The sequence below is a fragment of the Caretta caretta genome, chromosome 2, assembly GCF_965140235.1.
Source record: "Caretta caretta isolate rCarCar2 chromosome 2, rCarCar1.hap1, whole genome shotgun sequence".
NCBI classification, from domain to species: domain Eukaryota; kingdom Metazoa; phylum Chordata; order Testudines; family Cheloniidae; genus Caretta; species Caretta caretta.
In genome coordinates, this window is record NC_134207.1 from 257,412,400 (window position 1) to 257,434,814 (window position 22,415).

The 22,415-nt window shown below is 41.5% G+C and overlaps 1 protein-coding gene across 2 annotated transcripts in view; it reads left to right on the forward strand.

Moving 5' to 3' along the window:
• Positions 1 to 22,415, forward strand: part of WDR48 (WD repeat domain 48) — a 57,947-nt gene that overhangs the window by 4,914 nt on the left and 30,618 nt on the right. The window contains exons 1-5 of one of the 2 annotated variants that reach the window (XM_048837514.2): positions 10,248 to 10,270; positions 16,837 to 16,977; positions 17,889 to 17,967; positions 18,250 to 18,332; positions 18,471 to 18,600. In XM_048837514.2, the coding sequence (XP_048693471.2) occupies positions 17,910 to 17,967; positions 18,250 to 18,332; positions 18,471 to 18,600 (271 nt within the window). In that variant the 5' untranslated portion in view covers positions 10,248 to 10,270; positions 16,837 to 16,977; positions 17,889 to 17,909. Of the gene's footprint in view, positions 1 to 10,247; positions 10,271 to 16,836; positions 16,978 to 17,888; positions 17,968 to 18,249; positions 18,333 to 18,470; positions 18,601 to 22,415 lie in introns of those variants that run through there. The other variant, XM_048837513.2, reaches the window with a different exon arrangement.

Genomic DNA, 22,415 nt, shown 5'->3' on the forward strand with positions numbered 1-22,415 from the left:
GCGCGCTGGCGCAGTTTACTGACTCGCTTAGACCTCAGCGAAACCAATATTCCCCTGTTATTACTGCTTGCTGTGTGCTCCACAATATCTGTGAGAGTAAGGGGGAGACGTTTATGGCGGGGTGGGAGGTTGAGGCAAATCGCCTGGCTGCTGGTTACGCGCAGCCAGACACCAGGGCGGTTAGAAGAGCACAGGAGGGCGCGGTACGCATCAGAGAAGCTTTGAAAACCAGTTTCATGACTGGCCAGGCTACGGTGTGAAAGTTCTGTTTGTTTCTCCTTGATGAACCCCCCCGCCCCTTGGTTCACTCTACTTCCCTGTAAGCTAACCACCCTCCCCTCCCCCCTTTAATCATTGCTTGCAGAGCCAATAAAGTGATTGCTGCTTCACAGTCATGCATTCGTTATTCATTTATCACACAAATAGGGGGATGACTACCAAGGTATCCCAGGAGGGGTGGTGGAGGAGGGAAGGAAAATGCCACACAGCACTTTAAGCACAGCACTTTAAAAGTTTACAACTTTAAAATTTATTGAATGACAGCCTTCTTTTTTTGGGGCAATCCTCTCTGGTGGAGTGGCTGGTTGGCCGGAGGCCCCCCCACCGCGTTCTTGGGCGTCTGGGTGTGGAGGCTATGGAACTTGGGGAGGAGGGCGGTTGGTTACAGAGGGGCTGCAGTGGCAGTCTGTGCTCCAGCTGCCTTTGCTGCAGCTCAACCATACACTGGAGCATACTGGTTTGGTCCTGCAGCAGCCTCAGCATTGAATCCTCCCTCCTCTCATCACTCTGCTGCCACATTTGAGCTTCAGCCCTGTCTTCAGCCCGCCACTTACTCTCTTCAGCCCGCCACTTACTCTCTTCAGCCCGCCACTTACTCTCTTCAGCCCGCCACTTACTCTCTTCAGCCCTCCACCTCTCCTCCCAGTCATTTTGTGCTTTCCTGCACTCTGACATTATTTGCCTCCACGCATTCGTCTGTGCTCTGTCAGTGTGGGAGGACAGCATGAGCTCGGAGAACATTTCATTGCGAGTGCGTTTTTTTTTCTTTCTAAGCTTCACTAGCCTCTGGGAAGGAGAAGATCCTGTGATCATTGAAACACATGCAGCTGGTGGAGAAAAAAAAAGGGACAGCGGTATTTAAAAAGACACATTTTATAAAACAGTGGCTACACTCTTTCAGGGTAAACCTTGCTGTTAACATTACATACATAGCACATGTGCTTTCGTTACAAGGTCGCATTTTGCCTCCTCCCACCGCGTGAACGGATTTTGGTTGAATGCCAGCAAACATACACTGCAATGCTTTGTTCTACAGTGATTCCCGAGTACGTGTTACTGGCCTGGAGTGGTAAAGTGTCCTACCATGAAGGACGAAATAAGGCTGCCCTCCCCAGAAACCTTTTGCAAAGGCAGAACCGCAAATGCCAGGGCAAAGTAATCCTTTCACATGCTTGCTTTTAAACCATGTATAGCATTTTAAAAGGTACACTCACCAGAGGTCCCTTCTCCGCCTGCTGAGTCCAGGAGGCAGCCTTGGGTGGGTTCGGGGGGTACTGGCTCCAGGTCTAGGGTGAGAAACAGTTCCTGGCTGTCGGGAAAACCGGTTTCACCGCTTGCTTGCTGTGAGCTATCTACAACCTCCTCATCATCATCTTCTTCGTCCCCAAAACCTACTTCCGTATCGCCTCCATCTCCATTGAAGGAGTCAAACAACACGGCTGGGGTAGTGGTGGCTGAACCCCCTAAAATGGCATGCAGCTCATCATAGAAGCGGCATGTTTGGGGCTCTGACCCAGAGCGGCTGTTCGCCTCTCTGGTTTTCTGGTAGGCTTGCCTCAGCTCCTTCAGTTTCACGCGGCACTGCTTCGGGTCCCTGTTATGGCCTCTGTCCTTCATGCCCTGGGAGATTTTCAGAAAGGTTTTGGCATTTCGAAAACTGGAACGGAGTTCTGATAGCACGGATTCCTCTCCCCAAACAGCGATCAGATCCCGTACCTCCCGTTCGGTCCATGCTGGAGCTCTTTTGCGATTCTGGGACTCCATCATGGTCACCTGTGCTGATGAGCTCTGCATGGTCACCTGCAGCTTGCCACGCTGGCCAAACAGGAAATGAGATTCAAAAGTTCGCAGTTCTTTTCCTGTCTACCTGGCCAGTGCATCTGAGTTGAGAGTGCTGTCCAGAGCGGTCATAATGGAGCACTCTGGGATAGCTCCCGGAGGCCAATACCATCGAATTGTGTCCACAATACCCCAAATTCGAGCTGGCAACGTCGATTTAAGCGCTAATCCACTTGTCAGGGGTGGAGTAAGGAAATCGATTTTAAGAGCCCTTTAAGTCGAAATAAAGGGCTTCATTGTGTGGACGGGTGCAGGTTTAAATCGATTTAACGCTGCTAAATTCGACCTAAAGTCCTAGTGTAGACCAGGGCTTAGAGTATAGGCCTTTACAGACAGGCCTGAATATCTATATCCTAACAGGATGCATCCGATGAAGTGAGCTGTAGCTCACGAAAGGTTATGCTCAAATAAATTGGTTAGTCTCTAAGGTGCCACAAGTACTCCTTTTCTTTTTGCGAATACAGACTAACATGGCTGCTACTCTGAAACCTGGCCAAGTTATAGTGGTATAAGCACAGTTATATCGATATAACTATGTACACAATAGGGGTTAGTCTACACTTCAAAGGCTTACCTGGGATAGCTATACCGGCAGTGTCCATTTGTGGAGACAGTGTTTACCAACAAAAGAATTGTTTTGCTATTATAGTTAAGCCACCTCCCTGAATGACAAAAATGATTCTCTTGCCTGTACAGTACAGTCTGAGTTACGAACACCTGGGGAATGGAGGTTGTTATAACTCTAAACAAAACATTATGGTGGTTCTTTCAAAGGTTTACAACTGAACATTGACTTAATACAACTTTGAAACTTTACTATGCAGAAGAAAAATGCTGCTTTCCCTTTTTTTTTTAGTAGTTTACGTTTAACACAGTACTGTACTGTATTTGCTTTTTTGTCATCTCTGATGCTGCCTGATTGCGTACTTCTGGTTCCAAATGAGGTGTGTGGTTGACTGTTCAGTTTGTAATTCTGGTGCTCATAATTCTGAGGTTCTGCTGTATAAGCTGCATCAACACAGGGGTTGGGATGGATAGATATGTTGTCTAGGTGAGTGATTTGGGTTTTGGTGGCAAAACTTGTAGGGCGTGTCTAGGGCTTATACTGAAATAGGAATGTTTTAAAACCAAACAACCAAAAAAGGCCCATATCCTTAACAAATAGCTTTATCATTATTACCTTTTAAGTGTAGACCAGGCATAAAATAAAAATGTCCAAATCAAGGCTCTTTCTTCCTCTTAAGTTGCAGCAGAAAGGCTGCTTGAATAGGGATGATGTAATGTGGGAGCTATTTGAAATTAGTGGAATATATTAAAACATTTACATTTAGAAAATATTTTCAGCTAATGATTGCTACTGAAAAAATAAATAAAATGAAGTTTGCTTTTAATAAGTGAAGATTTAGTAAAGGTTGGCAAATAGGATATGTAATTCTTGTGATACCTCGTGGCTTGTCTACACTAGAGTTTTTTTTTACATCCAGTTAACTGATTGCCAGTTAACTCAAGGTAGCTAATATATTTGTAAAAGCTAGTACAGAAACTCCAGAATGTTTGTTCTGGTGTCCATGGTTAAATTGGCAGTAGATTAACTCATGGTAAAAATTCTGGTGTAGACATACCCTTAGTAAAGAAACCCTGTTAAGGAAAAAATCATTCTGGTATACCCACTAACTGCTAGGGAAAGAATGTTGTTTCCTGATGAACAGGCAGTCTGTCCGGTTGAGTATAATTTACTGTTGACAAAATTCCTAGTTGCTAAATGTCATGAAATCCTCCAGTGGCTGTGAAAGGTATTAATTTTTAAATCATCCATACTGACATGTAGACTCAAGTGTTTTCTTTGCTTTTTCAAGAACAAAGAATGCCCTGTATCAGAGTTTTGATCTCCACCTTATCCTCCTCTACCATAGCCTTGTACTGGGATTGTCACTGTCAAAGTAGAAAAGGAGTACTTGTGGCACCTTAGAGACTAACCAATTTATTTGAGCATGAGCTTTCGTGAGCTACAGCTCACTTCGTCGGATGCATGTAGAGTTACAGGGTGGGGGCTCCACTCATCCATTAGAAAAATGTCTGCATTAAGCTGTGTCTTGCAACATGCTCTAAAGGTGGCAAAATTCTCCCTCAGTTGAACTTGAAAAGAATCAGGTTCCACAGCCACAGGCTCCCCTACAAAGAACTCTCTGCCCAACCGCTTAAAAATCTTCCGTGGGCTTTGTCAGTCAAAATGCTCCTGTAAATATAGCTTTAGAGCTAAAGGACATGGGTGGCCACTGAGATAGCTAGGCCCTGTCCATTTAGAACACTGAAGAATACGGTATAAGTTCTTTGGGACAGCTTTACTGTTGTGTTTTCACAGTGCCTACCCAGTGGAGTCCTGGTCTGTGACTGTGGCTCCTGAGCACTACTGCAATACTAATGATAAAAGATCCTTGTCATTATATTGTTTTTCAGATGTGGAATTGAATAAGCAAACCAGTGCAAAGCATGAAGTGTTGCTGTGCTATTAGCCTTTCCTGCTTGGCAGATGGGCCACAGCATGATATATCGTATGTAACTTCCAGGTGACCTTAATGGTCAGCCCCAAATATCGGACACTGCAGAAATCTAGCCAAGAGGTGGGAAAGCCATAAATCACTGTAAGAAGAAAAGGAGTACTTGTGGCACCTTAGAGACTAACCAATTTATTTGAGCATGAGCTTTCGTGAGCTACAGCTCACTTCATCGGATGCATGCCGTGGAAACTGCAGCAGACTTTATTTATACACAGAGAATATGAAAAAATACCTCCTCCCACCCCACTGTCCTGCTGGTAATAGCTGATCTAAAGTGATCATCAGGTGGGCCATTTCCAGCACAAATCCAGGTTTTCTCACCCTCCACCCCCCCACACAAATTCACTCTCCTGCTGGTGATTGAATTTGTGGGGGGGGGTGGAGGGTGAGAAAACCTGGATTTGTGCTGGAAATGGCCCACCTGATGATCACTTTAGATCAGCTATTACCAGCAGGACAGTGGGGTGGGAGGAGGTATTTTTTCATATTCTCTGTGTATAAATAAAGTCTGCTGCAGTTTCCACGGCATGCATCCGATGAAGTGAGCTGTAGCTCACGAAAGCTCATGCTCAAAGAAATTGGTTAGTCTCTAAGGTGCCACAAGTACTCCTTTTCTTTTTGCGAATACAGACTAACACGGCTGCTACTCTGAAACCTGTCATAAATCACTGTGACTCAGTGTTACAAGGACTAACTGTGGTAAATTTTTAAACCACAAAATACAGCATATTACATGAACATTATGTATCACGGCTTATTCAGTGGCATTCCATCCAGAAAAATACTTTCAACACTTCTTTTTATTTACCAGAATTAGGGGTACAGCAAAGTGATGTGTGTGTTACCAACAGCCCTTCTCTGGTTGTGCTGTGAGAGGTTTAAATGCATTTGTATGCTGTTCCCTTATCTTACTACACAAACTTTCATTTCTTTTTATGTATGTCACTGGGATTTTTTTTTCTATTGATCCACTTTGAGTTCTCCAATTTGAGCCTTTTTTTGTTACGCATGGATGTCTCGAACACCCCTTGAACTTCTTTTCCGGTATAGATTCAGACAAGCCACTCTTCTGTGTTGTCATGCTTTGGCATGTGAATGTGTAATGTATTTAAAAAAATCTCTGGATGCTTCTGGTTTAAAGCTCTCTTATAGAATGCCCCCACGTGATGTCCAGCAAATAGGTTTTGATGCAAACGTCTTGTGGGGTCACTAATTTTTCTCCAGCAAAATCTTCTGCATGTGTCTTGACATGTTGCTTTCTTGTTTCATACATGTTATTCCTTTCCTTAGTGTTTCCCAAACTGTCCTCTGTGGATCACTTTCTTGTGATCTGCAGGAACTGGCCTGTCACATGACACTGGTTCTTTGCATTGAAAGAAGTTAGAAATGCATGAATTATTTTTCATGTAAGCAGTTGATGTGGTTGCCACAGGGATGTTATTAGGTCATAGTTGTGAATGAAAAAAAGTGTCTGACATTCTCTCCATGGAGAAGTGGTTCATGTATTTGTGAATTCCTGCCTTACCTAATAATAGGAGTAGTGTTTGCCTGAAATATTTTGAATGTTAGAGGATCCCTAGTAAACCTATCCAACACATAAACATTTTCTTTCTTCCTTTACCCCTCCCCCCGTCACCACCATCCTCTTAACAAGGTCTCTTCAAAAGTGATCACTTAGTACAAGCAATAGTAGGAGAAATGCTTTTTTTGCCAATGCTTTTTTTGCCTCTGTTTTCACTAACAAGGTCAGCTCCCAGACTGCTGCGCTGGGCATCGCAAAATGGGGAAGAGATGGCCAGCCCTCTGTGGAGATAAAGGTGGTTAGGGACTATTTAGAAAAGCTGGACGTGCACAAGTCCATGGGGCCGGACGAGTTGCATCCGAGAGTGCTGAAGGAATTGGCGTCTGTGATTGCAGAGCCATTGGCCATTATCTTTGAAAACTCGTGGCGAACGGGGGAAGTCCCGGATGACTGGAAAAAGGCTAATGTAGTGCCAATCTTTAAAAAAGGGAAGAAGGAGGATCCTGGGAACTACAGGCCAGTCAGCCTCACCTTAGTCCCTGGAAAAATCATGGAGCAGGTCCTCAAAGAATCAATCCTGAAGCACTTGCATGAGAGGAAAGTGATCAAGAACAGCCAGCATGGATTCACCAAGGGAAGGTCATGCCTGACTAATCTAATCGCCTTTTATGATGAGATTACTGGTTCTGTGGATGAAGGGAAAGCAGTGGATGTATTGTTTCTTGACTTGAGCAAAGCTTTTGACACGGTCTCCCACAGTATTCTTGTCAGCAAGTTAAGGAAGTATGGGCTGGAAGAATGCACTATAAGGTGGGTAGAAAGCTGGCTAGATTGTCGGGCTCAACGGGTAGTTATCAATGGCTCCATGTCTAGTTGGCAGCCGGTATCAAGTGGAGTGCCCCAAGGGTCGGTCCTGGGGCCGGTTTTGTTCAATATCTTCATAAATGATCTGGAGGATGGTGTGGATTGCACTCTCAGCAAATTTGCGGATGATACTAAACTGGGAGGAGTGGTAGATACGCTGGAGGGGAGGGATAGGATACAGAAGGACCTAGACGAATTGGAGGATTGGGCCAAAAGAAATCTGATGAGGTTCAATAAGGATAAGTGCAGGGTCCTGCACTTAGGACGGAAGAACCCAATGCACAGCTACAGACTAGGGACCGAATGGCTAGGCAGCAGTTCTGCGGAAAAGGACCTAGGGGTGACAGTGGACGAGAAGCTGGATATGAGTCAGCAGTGTGCCCTTGTTGCCAAGAAGGCCAATGGCATTTTGGGATGTATAAGTAGGGGCATTGCCAGCAGATCGAGGGACGTGATCGTTCCCCTCTATTCGACATTGGTGAGGCCTCATCTGGAGTACTGTGTCCAGTTTTGGGCCCCACACTTCAAGAAGGATGTGGATAAATTGGAGAGAGTCCAGCGAAGGGCAACAAAAATGATTAGGGGTCTGGAACACATGACTTATGAGGAGAAGCTGAGGGAGCTGGGATTGTTTAGCCTGCAGAAGAGAAGAATGAGGGGGGATTTGATAGCTGCTTTCAACTACCTGAAAGGGGGTTCCAAAGAGGATGGCTCTAGTCTGTTCTCAATGGTAGCAGATGACAGAACGAGGAGTAATGGTCTCAAGTTGCAGTGGGGGAGGTTTAGATTGGATATTAGGAAAAACTTTTTCACTAAGAGGGTGGTGAAACACTGGAATGCGTTACCTAGGGAGGTGGTAGAATCTCCTTCCTTAGAGGTTTTTAAGGTCAGGCTTGACAAAGCCCTGGCTGGGATGATTTAACTGGGATTTGGTCCTGCTTCGAGCAGGGGGTTGGACTAGATGACCTTCTGAGGTCCCTTCCAACCCTTATATTCTATGATTCTAAATACAAGAAGCATTTGCTTTATCTGCAGGAATATTATTATTATTATTATTTATTATTTATTATTTAAAACATATTATGATAGTTTCTTTTTATGAGAGGCAGAAAGTTATTGCTACAGGTCATTCTTCAGAGGATAACTTTTTTTTTTCTTTCTTACTCCATTCGTCTTAAGCTTAAAATATACTAGTCAGGAATAGCATTCTTTTTAAAGAGGGGAAATCTTACTACGGAGGGATTGTAAAAGTTGTAAAGATTTCTTAGGTGAGACAGAAATGTCTGTTTCAAATTCTACCTTCTGATGGTATCGGAAGAGCATATGACCTATCATAAGCTCTCTTGATCCTTGTCAACAGTAGCAAAATTACCTGTTGCTGACAGTGGGCTTCAGCAACATGTACCTTTGCTGTTGCTGACAAGGCTTTGCTGGCTGTCTCTCTTTTAAAAAAAAAAGATAGTTCTTGCTCTAAAAATATTTTATTTACCTGTTAAGTTCACATGACACTACAGTCCCTTTTTTCTAGTTTCAGAGTAGCAGCCGTGTTAGTCTGTATTCACAAGAAGAAAAGGTGCCACAAGTACTCCTTTTCTTTTTTCTAGTTTGACACTGGTCTGTCTAGCCCAGTATCCTGTCCTCTGGCAATGGCCTGTGCCAGATGCTGCAGAGGGAATGAACAGAACAGAGCAATTATCAAATGATCCATTCTCTGTCGTCCAGTCCCAGGATCTAGGAGTCGGAGGCTTTGCAGTCTTGGTTAATAGCCATTGATGTATCGATTCTCCATGAACATATCTAATTATTTTTTTCTTTTTTGAGTCCAGTTATAGTTTTGGCTTTCACAGCATCCCCTGGCAATGAGTTTCACAGGTTGACTGTGTTGTTGTGTGAAGAAATACTTCCTTTTGTTTGTTGTAAATATGCTGCCTATTAACTTAATTGAGTGACCGTTGATTCTTGTGTTATGTGAAGGGGTAAATAATACTTCCTTATTCACTTTCTCCACACCATTCATGATTTTATAGATGGCTATCATATATATCTCCCCTTAGTCATCTCTTTTCTAAGCTGAACAGTCCCAGTCTTTTGAATCTCTCCTCATATGGAAGCTGTTCCATATCCCTTATCATTTTTGTTGCACTTCTGTACCTTTTCCAATTTTAATATATCTTTTTGAGGTGGTGTAACTAGAATTGCCTGCAGTATTCAAGATGTGGGTATACCATGCATTTATGTAATGGCATTATATTTTATGTCATCTTATCTATCCCTTTCCTAATGGTACCTAACAGTCTGTTAGCATTTTTTGACTCCCACCGCACATTGACCAGATGTTTTTGGAGAACTATGCAAAAAGACAGCACTCGAGATTGTGGAAACAGCTAATCTAGATCCTATCATTTTGTATGTATACTTGGGATTCAGTTTTCCAATGTCCATTACTTTGCATTTATCAACATTGAACTTTGTCTGCCGTTTTGTTACCCAGCCACTCAGTATTGTAAGATCTCTTTGTAACTCTTTGCAATCAGCTTTGGACTTAACCATCTTGAGTAATTTTATATTTTCTGCAAACTTTGCCACTTTGTTGCTTACCCCTTTTTTCCAGATAAATTTTTATAAATGTGTTGAATACCACAGGTCCCAGTACAGATCTTTGGGGGACCTCGCTATTTACCTCTTTCCACTGTGAAAATTGACCATTTATTCCTACCATTTGTTTTCTATCTGTTAATCAGTTAACTGATCCATGAGAGGACCTTCCCTCTTACATCATGACTGCTTATTTTGCTTAAAAGTCTTTTGTGAGCGACCTTGTGTAAAGCTTCCTGAAAGTCCAAGTACATGCTATAGCCACTGGATCACCTTGTCCACATTCTTAGTGACACTCTCAAAGAATTCTAATAGATTGATGAGGTATGATTTCCCTTTATAAAAGCCATGTTGACTCTTTCTCAACGTATCGTGTTTATCGATGCATCTGATAATTCTGTTCTTTACTATAGTTTCAACCAATTTGCGTGGTACTGAAGTTAGGCTTATCAGCCTGTAATTGCCGGGATCGCCTCTGAAGCCATTTTATAAAAATTGGTATTACATTAGGTATCTGCCAGTCATCTGGTACAGAAGCTGATTTAAGTGATAGGTTACATACAAGAGCTAGCAGTTCTAAAGTTTCATGTTGGAGTTCCTTCAGAACACTTGGGTAAGTACCATGTGCTCCTTGTGATTTATTACTGTTTAATATCACAATTTGTTCCAATACCTCCTCTGCTGACACCTCAATCTGGGACTTTTCCTCAGATTTGTCACCTAAAAAGAAGGGCTCAGGTGTCAAAATGTCCCTCTCATCCTCTGCAGTAAAGACTGATGCAAATAATTAATTTAGCTTCTCCACAATGGTCTTTTCTTCCATGAGTGCTCCTTTAGCATCTTGATTGTCCAGTGGTCCAGCTGATTGTTTGGCAGCCTCCTGCTTCTGATGTACTTAAAAATTGCTGTTAGTTTTGGTGTTTTGCTAGTTGATCTTCCAGTTATACTTTTACACATGACTTGCCAGAGATTGTTCCTTTCTGTTTTACTCATTAGAATATGACTTCCAATTTTTAAAGGATGTCTTTTTTTCTCTAACTGCCTCTATTACTCTTTTCAGAGTAGCAGCCATGATAGTCTGTATTCGCAAAAAGAAAAGGAGTACTTGTGGCACCCTAGAGACTAACCAATTTATTTGAGCATAAGCTTTCGTGAGCTACAGCTCACTTCAGCAGATGCATCCAATGAAGTGAGCTGTAGCTCACGAAAGCTTATGCTCAAATAAATTGGTTAGTCTCTAAGGTGCCACAAGTACTCCTCTATTACTCTGTTTAGCTATGGTGGCTTTTTTTTTTTTTTTTTTTGGTCCTCTTACTGTTTTTTCTTTTTTATTTAGGGTATACATATAGTTTTGAGCCTCTATTATGGTGTTTTTTAAAAGTTTCCATGCAGCTTGAACACATTTCACTATTATGACTGTTCCTTTTAATTTCCATTTAACTAGCCTCCTCATTTTTGTGTAATCCCCCATTTTGAAGTTAAAGGCTACTGTGGTGGGGGGTTTTTTTTTGGTATTTTTCTCCCTACAAGGATGTTGAATTTTAATTATATTATGGTCGCTATTACCAAGCAGTTCAGCTGTCAGGTTTCAGAGTAACAGCCGTGTTAGTCTGTATTCGCAAAAAGAAAAGGAGTACTTGTGGCAACTTAGAGACTAACCAATTTCTTTGAGCATAAGCTTTCGTGAGCTACAGCTCACTTCAGCTGTATTTACCTCTTGAACCAGATCTGTGCTCCACTTAGGACTAAATGAAGAATTGCCTCTTCTCTTGTGGATTCCAGGACTACTGCTCCAAGAAGTAGTTACTAATGGTGTCTAAAATTGTTATCTGTGCCTCCCTCCTAGGTGACAAGTACCCAGTCAATATGGGAAGAGTTGAAATCACCCATTATCACTGAGTTTTCTGTTTCTGGAGCCTCTCTAATCTCCCTGAGTATTTCACAATCACTATCCTTTTAAGGTGGTCGGTAGTATATTTCTGCTGCTATACTCTTATTATTCATGCCTGGAATTTCTATCCATAGAGATGCTATGTCTTTATTTTCTTTGTTGTTGGTCTCGATTGCTTTAATTGTTGACTTATTCAGGTGTTTTACGATTGTGCAATCTACAGAAAAAGAGGCAATGCTATTCTGTGTTAGTCTGCAGTGGCTTCTTAATAGTATCATGCCTTGGTTTGCCTGAGTTCCCCTGTATTTTCACTTAGAATTTAGATCCATATGTTTTCAGGTCTCATGACTGAAAGGAACTTTAGAGACCCTTATTTAAATCTTTTGATATAGCTGCTATTTTATGAAACCAGGAAACAAGTACAGTCTCTCCCTGATGAACATTCTAGTGAGTCGTTAACAGTTCTCAGTTGTTCCCTAATCAGATGTGCATTTGCACAATGTGAAAAGCAACTGCTTAGCCAACAACTAATATTTCAAGGACCTCTAGAGCAGAATAATTTAATTGATGTGCCTGATCAGTCACAGAATAAAGCAGAAATGACTGTCTTATTGTCTCCTTTCTGTACGAGATGATTTCACTACCATAGTTTATCTGTGCCAATAGTATATAAGAATTGTATGTTGGTTAGTGGGAAACATAGCTGCTTATCTCTTCTCATGCTAGAATATTAAGTTTTGCAAGTTTGCTTGTGTGGGTTTGATCAAGAAATATATGAACCTTTTCTTCACTTAATCCCATAAAAGTCTCACTCATATGCAAAAGTAACCAGTTATCCTCCAACCCCAAACGCTCTTCACAAATAGTGCTACTGAAAGGGGCTATCATTTATTTTTAATTTTAATGTTTAATAAAATTATAGGTGCCCATCAAGTGTTCTGGGTGCCTGTCACATAAATTTAAAAATTACAACATGAATGTAAACAAAGGACTGCCCACAAACATGTCCACGTCAGCCCATACCCTTCAAAACATCCTTAGTGAAGCGGGAGGTGAGGAAATGATTGGCTTTGCAGTGTGCCTAGAAGGCTAACTAATCTAGGCTGTGAAAGACCCCAGCGGAGAAGCAAGTTCCAAAGTCGAGATTGAATTATAGTGGACGCCTTGCCAGCATCTCCCTCTCACTTACATTGAGGTGCTGTAACTTGAGTGCCTCTGCTGATCTCAACTATAGCAGTATGTCACAAGGAGAAAGGACATTTCTTCCTGATGACCATGATCATCTAGTTTGAGCTGCCAGTACCCAGCATCTTGTAGCTAACAGTGTGAGTTGTTTCTACTCTAGTTTTTCAGGAAAGTTGCCTGTCTTCATGGACTGAATATGAATAATCTGAAAACTATCTATTTTCTGGCTAGTGCTTTGTCTTGCTATACAGACCAGGCTTTTATTTTATACTGTGTTCTCTTGCACAACCAGTCAAGCAGGGACTGGGAGTGGCTAAGTCATTATGCAAGGTAACCTTCCCCCCCCCCCCCCCCTTCTTTTTAAACCCTGGATTTGTGCTGGAAATGGCCCACCTTGATTATCATACACATTGTAAGGAGAGTGATCACTTTAGATAAGCTATTACCAGCAGGAGAGTGGGGTGGGGGGAGAGAAAACCTTTTGTAGTGGTAAACACCCATTTTTTCATGCTTTGTGTGTATAAAAAGATCTTCTATACTTTCCACAGTATGCATCCAATGAAGTGAGCTGTAGCTCACGAGAGCTTATGCTCAGATAAATTGGTTAGTTTCTAAGGTGCCACAAGTACTCCTTTTCTTTCAGTCAAGCAAGGACTCTTAATAATGTAGAGGCAGTGTGTTCAGGCCTTGCTAAGGAGTGGAGTAGCAGCACACTATACAGCCTCCATCTATACTACAAAAATAACTACATAAATGAAACATCATTATGCCCATCGGTGTTTATCAGAAGGCTTTCTGATGCTGTAGACAGAAATCTCACATTTTCTTCCCTTTTTTACTTGTTCTCTTACCTGAAGCCGTACACTTTTGTCCGCGTCATCTTTGAAGATAACAAGACACGTCTCCAGATTGACAGCATCTCTCTTCTTAAAATGCTGATTTAGAGCCATAAGAGAATCATAAATACAAACTAGATGGCAGCACATAACTGACAGAACATGGCAGTGTTACCCGCACAAAATTCTCTGTTGTTCGCACGCTCTATGTCACTCACCTTTACCCAGTTCCTAGGGCTCAGGGCTCAACGTTACACTCTAGGGTAGGGGTGGGGAACCTTTTTTCTATCAGGGACCATTGACGCACAAAAAAAAATCAGTCATGGGCTACATACAGCCCTTGGGGGAGGCATGGAGGCTCAGCGCTTCCCCTAGGCTCCAGGATGGGGCCAGAAATCAGGGGTTCAGGGTGTAGGAGGGGGCTGGGGCAGGGGGTTGGGGTACTGGAGGGAGTGAGGGCTCTGGCTGGGGGTGCAGGTTCTGGGGTGGAGCTGGGGATGAGGGGTTTGGGGTGCAGAAGAGGGGTTTGGAGTGCGGGAGCAGGCTCAGGGTTGGGGTGCTGGTGTGGAGTCTGGGATGGAGTTAGGGTGCGGGAGGGGGTTCCGACCTCGAGCAGGGTGTTCAGGGTGCAGGCTCTGGCTGGACAGCGCTTATCTCAGACAGCTCCCGGTCAGCAGGGCTAAGGTAGGCTCCCTGCCTGCCCTGGCTCTGCGCTTCTCCCAGAAGCAGCTGACATATCCAGCCTCTTAGTGGAGGGGCCAGGGGGCTCTGCGTGGTGCGCACTGCCCGCACCCACAGGCACCACTCCCATAGGCCGCGGTTCTCAGCCAGTGGGAGCTGCAGAGCCAGCACAGGGGGCGTGGGCAGCACACAGCTTTCCTGATTGCTCCTGTGCCTAGGGGCCACGGGGACATGCTGGTCGCTTCCGGGAGCTGCGCGGAGCTGACCAGATGTAACCCTAGCTTCCCACCGCTGTGGGGCGAGCTGGTGCTTATGGCTTCAGCCCCACGGGGGGGCGCCGAGGCTCAGGGCTTCCGGCACTCAGCGCGGAGACTTGCCACAGGTCGGATGAAATGAAGCAATGAGCCGGATCTGGCCCGCGGGCCGGAGGTTCCTCATCCCTGCTCTAGGGCACCCATCTTTACCCTTCCACAGGCTCAAGGCTTAACCTTACACTCTGTGGATTTGCGGGATCTTTTACTAGTGAAAGAGCCTTACACAGTAATATTCTACTTAATCTCTATTTATTAACAATCACATGCTAAGTATACAATGCTCACCACTTCCTGGCTGGCCATCAAGAAAAGTTCATCTGCCTTATTGGATCCGGTCATCTGGGGAACTCCAGCTTCTCCATGGTGTCATTAGCAGAGTATTGAGGTCTGGCAACTCTGATCTTGGGGCTGTGTCCTGGAGTTGGTTCCAAAGAACTTCCTTTTGGACCCCAGTTTATATAGTGAAACTTGAGTCCTTCTTAGCTGTACCTTAACCAATCGTTTTACTAAAATATTACTAAACAATTTTCTAACCAAACCTAACATTGTAAAACGATTTAACCAATCATACCCCACCACCATAGTTGATTTACACCTAGCAAAATTACTTATGCAACAGACAGAAACAATCAAAGAACCAGACAGAGACCATACAGATAAACAATAGAGAAGGAGGGACCATACAGGGAAAACAATAGAAGTATAGATTTTACCATCACAACCGTTGATAAATGATTTCTTGCCAGACAGAATGCTATCAAGCAAAGTTTTCTTTAACCGTCTTAAGATGTGTTTCTTTATCTGGTGATGGTGGTTACTATTAAGACAGGATCACCTTAACAGCCCGACATTACATTGTTTTAATATAATTTAGATGGAATGTGAGGATATGACGTTCTGCTTTTTAGCTCGTGGCTGCTGCTTTCCTAATCTAGCTGCAGACAAAGGCCTCAGACCTTACAGTATGTCTACAGGAAAAGGCCTTATCCTTACAGCAGGGAGGTAGAAAGTGCAGGTGAGAAGATGGGCCCAGCCCCTGGGAGGAGATGGTGGATTGTTTTGGCAGAGTAAGGAGGTAGGGTATATTGTGGGGACCTTAGTAGGAGGAGCTGAGAGATTGTAGATGGGATTCAAGTAGGTGGGAGAATCTAGCAGTATTGAGAGCCAGGCCACAAAGGATGGAACAAGTGGGAGAGGGGCTTGGGGCTATACAGGGAAGGAGGGTGGCTGATGAACAAGAAGACACTGAGGGGAGGAATGTTTGTTTGTTTTTTTGTATTTTTAATAGGTATCTGTTCAACACCTTAGCACAGTGGGGGCTCTGATCTAGTTTTGGGTCTCCTGGGACTGTTGTAATAGATAAGTAATAATTCAGGGACCGAATGTTTACTGCTTGTAAAAAGTTTACAGGTGTTGGAAACACTTGTGTACGCACGTGTTTCTTGCTGTGGCAGGATATATTATAACAGACCTTAAAATCATGTTATTCCAATTACATCTTGTAGAGATTTTAGAAGACCAAACATGTACGTTTGACTCATTGCTATGCCTGAGTTATGTCATGATAGTGCATAAGACAGGCGTACAGCTGATCATCAGCAAAATAGTTTAATGAATAATATGCACAGTGCTGTCAAATGGAAAAGTAATTGGAAAAATAACTATTGTTCGTGTAATCTTATGAGTTCTGTATAACAGCAGACTTTTTCAGAAGGAAATAATTTTCAAGACTGTGTCCCTTTTAAAGCACAGGACTAAGAGTAAGGAGAGTTGGGTTCTTTCAGTCTTAGATATTATAGCCCCCGTTGCCTGAGCACCTCATAATCAAAAATGTTGTGAGGTAAAGAGATACTGTTATCCCCACTTTACAACTGGGGAGCCCAGGCACAGACTAAGTGACTTGCCCGGGGACATATACTATGTCTGTCTCACAACAGGGAATTAAACCCAGGTCTCACAATGCCTAGGCTAGCACTTTAACCACTGAACTGTCCTTCCTTTTAGTTTTGTTCCAGACTCTGACAAAGTCATCTATGTGACTTGGAACAAATCTCCTAACCTCTCTGTGCCTCAGTTATTCTATCTGTAAATTGGGAATAATGGCTGTCAGTCTCACAGAGGATGCTGAGACTTGGTTATTTAATGTTTGTAAAGTTCTTTGAGATTTTTTGAATGGAAGGTGCTATTAAAAATGAAATGGCTATAGAGTCACTTCTTTCATGTAGACTAAATATCTGAATACCATAATCAGATTTGTATAAATATATTTTAGGTCTCCTATGTGATTAGAGATGAGGTAGAGAAGTATAATCGAAATGGTGTAAATGCACTCCAGCTGGATCCAGCATTAAACAGACTCTTCACGGCGGGTCGAGACTCTATAATAAGGATATGGAGTGTCAATCAGCACAAGGTAAGCAAAGAGACGTAGTCTTTTTTATTAATTTAAAAAGTCACTTTTTATATTAGCGGACTCTGTCAGGTGGACTAATTTAAACCAGATTATTACAATGTTGACATTTTTCTAAGGGTTTGTAGCTATCCTTATGCTATTAAAAATGCATGGCATTTTACAGACAAATAGGATGTGATTCATACCCCAAATTGCTTACAGTCTATGTTAAGAGAATACAACAAAAGTAGATAATAAAGGGTATATAGTTGGGGGGGGGGAAATTACATCAGGTAAGATTATGGAGTTGCTTTGCTTATTAATGTACTTTATTTTGAAGGATCTGGACTTTTTTCTTAAGTTACTGCTATTTAGGTTGATCATTTTTTTTTTTTTTTTTTATATCCTAAGGAGACTCCTTTTTCCGCTTTTCCCATTCCCCTTTATTTTATCAGGATCTGTCTCCATTCTTCTCCCCTGGCATGTTATGTTTTACTAACCTGTTGTCTGTCTTAATTAGGGTCAGATCTTGCAACGCGATGAGTGTCCTTAGCTCAGCACCTTTAGGATTTTAGGTTGTGAGCTCCTTTGCTTAGGAATCTTGTCTTAAGTTTACTTGGTGCCTTGCACAGCTGTCATGCTGTACACAAATAAGCATTATAAAATGGTATGAGATTAAACTTCAGTATAACAACTATTCCACATATAAAGTATTTCAAAATATGAGTTTTACTAAAGACTAAATTGTGACCCACTTACTCATATTGCCGGGTGGTAGTTATCACAAGTAGCCCCATTGACTTCGGTGGGACTATTTGAAATAACTGCTAATCAGTATGAGAGGTAGAAGGGGATATCACAACTGAACCCAAAAACCAGTTTAGTCTTTTCCAATGTTGAAGGGACCTCATACAATTTATTTTTAATTCCAGCAAGACCCTTATATAGCATCTATGGAACATCACACTGATTGGGTAAACGATATTGTACTTTGTTGCAATGGTAAAACATGTAAGTATCTCTTTACTTTGTTCAGTATTTAATAGTATAAAATGGGAAAATATGGCATTCAGAAATTTATTAAGTATATGACTGTTACCAACTGCTTCACTTGCTACAACTTGGGTAACTTTTTGCGTTGTTAGTATATAAAATAAGTTTCGGTAAAGTGTATTGTATGAACAGCAAAGATATACAATTCCTCTAATCTTTGAAGAGAAACTAAAAGATATTAAGAGCTTCACATGCTCTGATGAAATAATCTGTTAAAATGTACCAATCTTTTCCATTTAGTGATATCTGCTTCTTCAGATACTACTGTTAAAGTGTGGAATGCACATAAGGGATTTTGCATGTCAACACTAAGGACACATAAGGTAAAAGGCATGAATTAAAGATGCATAAATGATCATTACTGTTCTAAAAAAATAGTGTACGTATTTAGATGCAGACTTCATACTGAAGGTTATTTGCTGGTTCTGTAATGTCATGTTGCTGTACCCATTTTATTGTAGGATTATGTGAAGGCCTTAGCATATGCAAAAGATAAAGAACTGGTAGCATCTGCCGGGCTGGACAGACAGATATTCCTCTGGGATGTAAATACTCTAACAGCACTGACTGCCTCAAACAATACTGTCACAAGTAGGTACTTGGGAAAAATTAAAATACTGTATAACTCATTTATTAACATTTTCCACTAGTTCAATTTAGGACAGTAAACTTGAGTGTTTGTGTGTGTGTATTGTTACATGTTTGAATTTAATAATTTAAATAATTCCATTTGAACCTATTTTTTAGTAATTTAAATCAAAGATTATGAATTGGAAATTAGTACAGCACTATACAGAAAGAATAGATACATTACCGCAGTGGTTCTCAACCAGGGGTATGCCAAGGTCTTCCAGAGGGTACATCAACTCATCTAGATATTTGCCTAATTTTACAATAGGCTACATAAAAAGCACTAGCGAAGTCAGTACAAACTAAAATGTCATACAGACAATTACTTGTTTATACTGCTGTATATGTAAATTCAATATTTTTATTTCAGTTGATATATTTTATAATGATATGATAAAAATGAAAAAGTAAGCAATTTTTCAGTAATAGTGCGCTGTGACTCTCTCGTATTTTTATGTCTGATTTTGTAAGCAAGTAGTTTTTAAGTGAGGTGGAACTTTGGGGGTATGCAAGACAGATCTGACTCCTGAAAGGGATTCAGTAGTCGGGAAAGGTTGAGTGCCACTGCATTACCACGCTTGGTGTAAGGCAAAGAGATGACCTTTGTCTTTCTCTTCTCTGTATCTGGTGAGATGCCAACAATTTCCTCTACCTAATTCCCAGTACCTCTGTCTTTTTATAGGGTATGAGAAAAAGAAATCCCTTTTGGCGTTGGAAAAATATTTTCCCATGATCGCTTTCTCTATATCTTACGTTTTAATCGTGTTGTTTCTCGTTACTTATGGAATTTCATTTATGGTATCTTTAGGTTACATGATTGATAAGCAAGAAGGGAATTCTAATCTGGTCATTATCCCTAACATCTAGGACAACCGACATTTCCCAAAACATCTTTTAATGGATTCCCATTTCATCATTGCAGAAAGCTTCTACAATAACAATTGTTCCTTATCAATCCTGCTTATATCTTAGTAGACCCTTTTGGTAGTTTGAGGAGGACTTTATCCTGGACACCTGCTTTCTCACAGACGTGCAGGTGCCAGCCATGGTGGATTATCGTCTAATAATCATAAAAATTCCTGAATATAAGTTATTCACATGTTATGGACCAACACTCTGGCCTTACTATTCAAATACACTTTGCTAATACCTTAAAGATTTTGGGAGAGTAGTTAATATGTAAATTAATTTAATATACTAAAAGCATTAATATTTGCTAAAAAGTACCAATAGTATATATAAAACATTCAGGTAATTCTCATCATTGTTTACTTTTTTATTTTAATCTCAGTTTATTACCAAACATAATCTTAGCTGAAAAACTAGAGCATCTGATCATTACAGATTCTAGAATACAGGGTAAATCTCTTTGAACATAATGTAATGAGTCTGTATTTCATCTAGACTCAATAGAGCTTTAGCTTCAAAAGCTCTTAGCTCCTCAATTAATACATTGTAGTAGTTTTCCAATGGGATATTAGTTTACTGCTTTTTCGGCATATTGTACTTCCCATCTTCTGTATTTAGGCTGAAGCAGAAATTAATACAATTAATCTTTTAAAGAAGAGCTTGATAAACATACCTAATGCCTACTAATGGAAGGTCTACAGCGATAGGCAGATATAGATACAAAAGGAGAGGGTGGGGTAAGGTGGGAGTGAACACTAAGGAGGTCTAGGAGCAATGCCCTGGTGAATCCCAGTTAACCCCAGCTACTGGGAAAAGCACTGTCAATACATCCTTTTTTTTTTTTTTTTATCAGAGGGGTAGCCGTGTGAGTCCGTTTCCACAAAAACAACGAGGAGTCCGGTGGCACCTTAAAGACTAACGGATTTATTTGGGCATAAGCTTTCATGGGTAAAAAGCCCACTTCTTCAGATGCATGGAGTGAAAATTACAGATGCAGGCATAAATATACTGACATGAAGAGAAGGGAGTTACCTTACAAGTGGAGAACCAGTGTTGACAGGGCCAATTCAATCGGGGTGAGTGTGGTCCACTCCAATAATTGGTGAGGAGGTGTCAATACCAAGAGAGGGAAAGTTGCTTTTGTCGTAAGCCAGCCACTCCCAGTCCCTATTCAAGCCCAAATTAATGGTGGTAATTTCGCAAATAAATTGCGGTTCTGCAGTTTCTCTTTGAAGTCTGTTGCCTACTCTGTCCCCATATCTACTCTAGCGACACCATCAGAGGACCAAACCACATGAGCCACACCATCAGGGGCTCATTCACCTGCACATCTACTAATGTGATAGATACCGTCATTTGCACATCTGCTAGTGCAAGCAATGCCCCTCTGCCATGTACATGGGCCAAACCAGACAGTTTCTACGTAAAAGAATAAATGGACACAAATCAGACATGAGGAATGGTAACATACAAAAGTAAGTAGGAGAACACTTCAATCTCCCTGGACATTCTATTAACAGATTTAAAAGTAGCCATACTTCAACAAAAAAAACTTCAAAAACAGACTTCAAATACAAGAAGTGGGCTTTTTACCCACGAAAGCTTATGCCCAAATAATTCTGTTAGTCTTTAAGGTGCCACTGGACTCCTCTCTGTTTTTGTAGATTTTTTTTTTTGTGAGTTAGTCTTTAATAGCAGCTTCTGTTTAGTAGGTGTCTTACATGAAGCACTACAAAGCATCACCTCCTGCACTAAAAAATAAAGTGGTTAAGAGAGAAGCTTTCTCTTTTTCCTCCCTCTAGAGCATTCTGGCTGCTGAGAAGATGGGTGGTTTTCTCTGACATTGTTGCCGTAGGGTTCTGAATAACAGCAACGACATGACCCGTTTCGTTAAGTTTACTCCTGCACTGTTTTTTCGTTAAGTTTACTCCTGCACTGTTTGTTAAAGCTGTGAACAATAGCAGAGACACTGAAGGGGGGTGGGTGTGTGTGTGTATAGAATCAGGAAGAACATGTCGCTTTGGTTTATATGTAGTTCACATTGGAAGGTTAGGTTACCATGAGGGGTAGAAACACTTTTTAAAAAAAAAGAAAGCTAATATTCTGCAGAAATTTATGGCTGAGGCTCCGGCTAGAGAAGAGTATCTCACTAATCATTGGTGCGTGGATTTTTCAAGCCCTGTTTTAAAGATTGTGTGCTTGGAATGAATGTAATAGAACATATAAACAGTTTGCAGGAACATTGAAAAGGAGTACTTGTGGCACCTTAGAGACTAACCAATTTATTTAAGCATAAGCTTTCGTGAGCTACAGCTCACTTCATCGGATGCATCCGTAGCTCACGAAAGCTTATGCTCAAATAGGTTAGTCTCTAAGGTGCCACAAGTACTCCTTTTCTTTTTGAGAATACAGACTAACACGGCTGTTACTCTGAAACAGGAACATTGAGTTTTTTAAAGACAGAGAATGTACACAGTTCTTGGTGTTGTTGCAGATGGATATGTTGTCGTCTTCAAATGTCTGGCAATGTTCTCTTGCTTTTGTTTTTGATGGTTTACTCCAGTAATTCTTTCTGAAACTGGTTATTGTTGAAGTAGTTGGGAGTTTCTATTTCCAAGTAATCTTTTCTGACAACTGTGGATAGGTCATCTTCTAGCCTAATGGGTGCAGATGCAAGAGTAGTTTAGAGATTTACTAGCTGGCTCATAGGAAAACATTGTAAGGCTGTTGTAGATCAAGTGAAGATGGGCTTATTAGAAACTTCTGTAGTGATATTGGGCCAAATTGAAGCAAATGAACATTCCTATAAATAATTCAACGGCCATTTTTTTGACCCGAGATTAAAGAAGGTAGAGAGGATGCCTCAA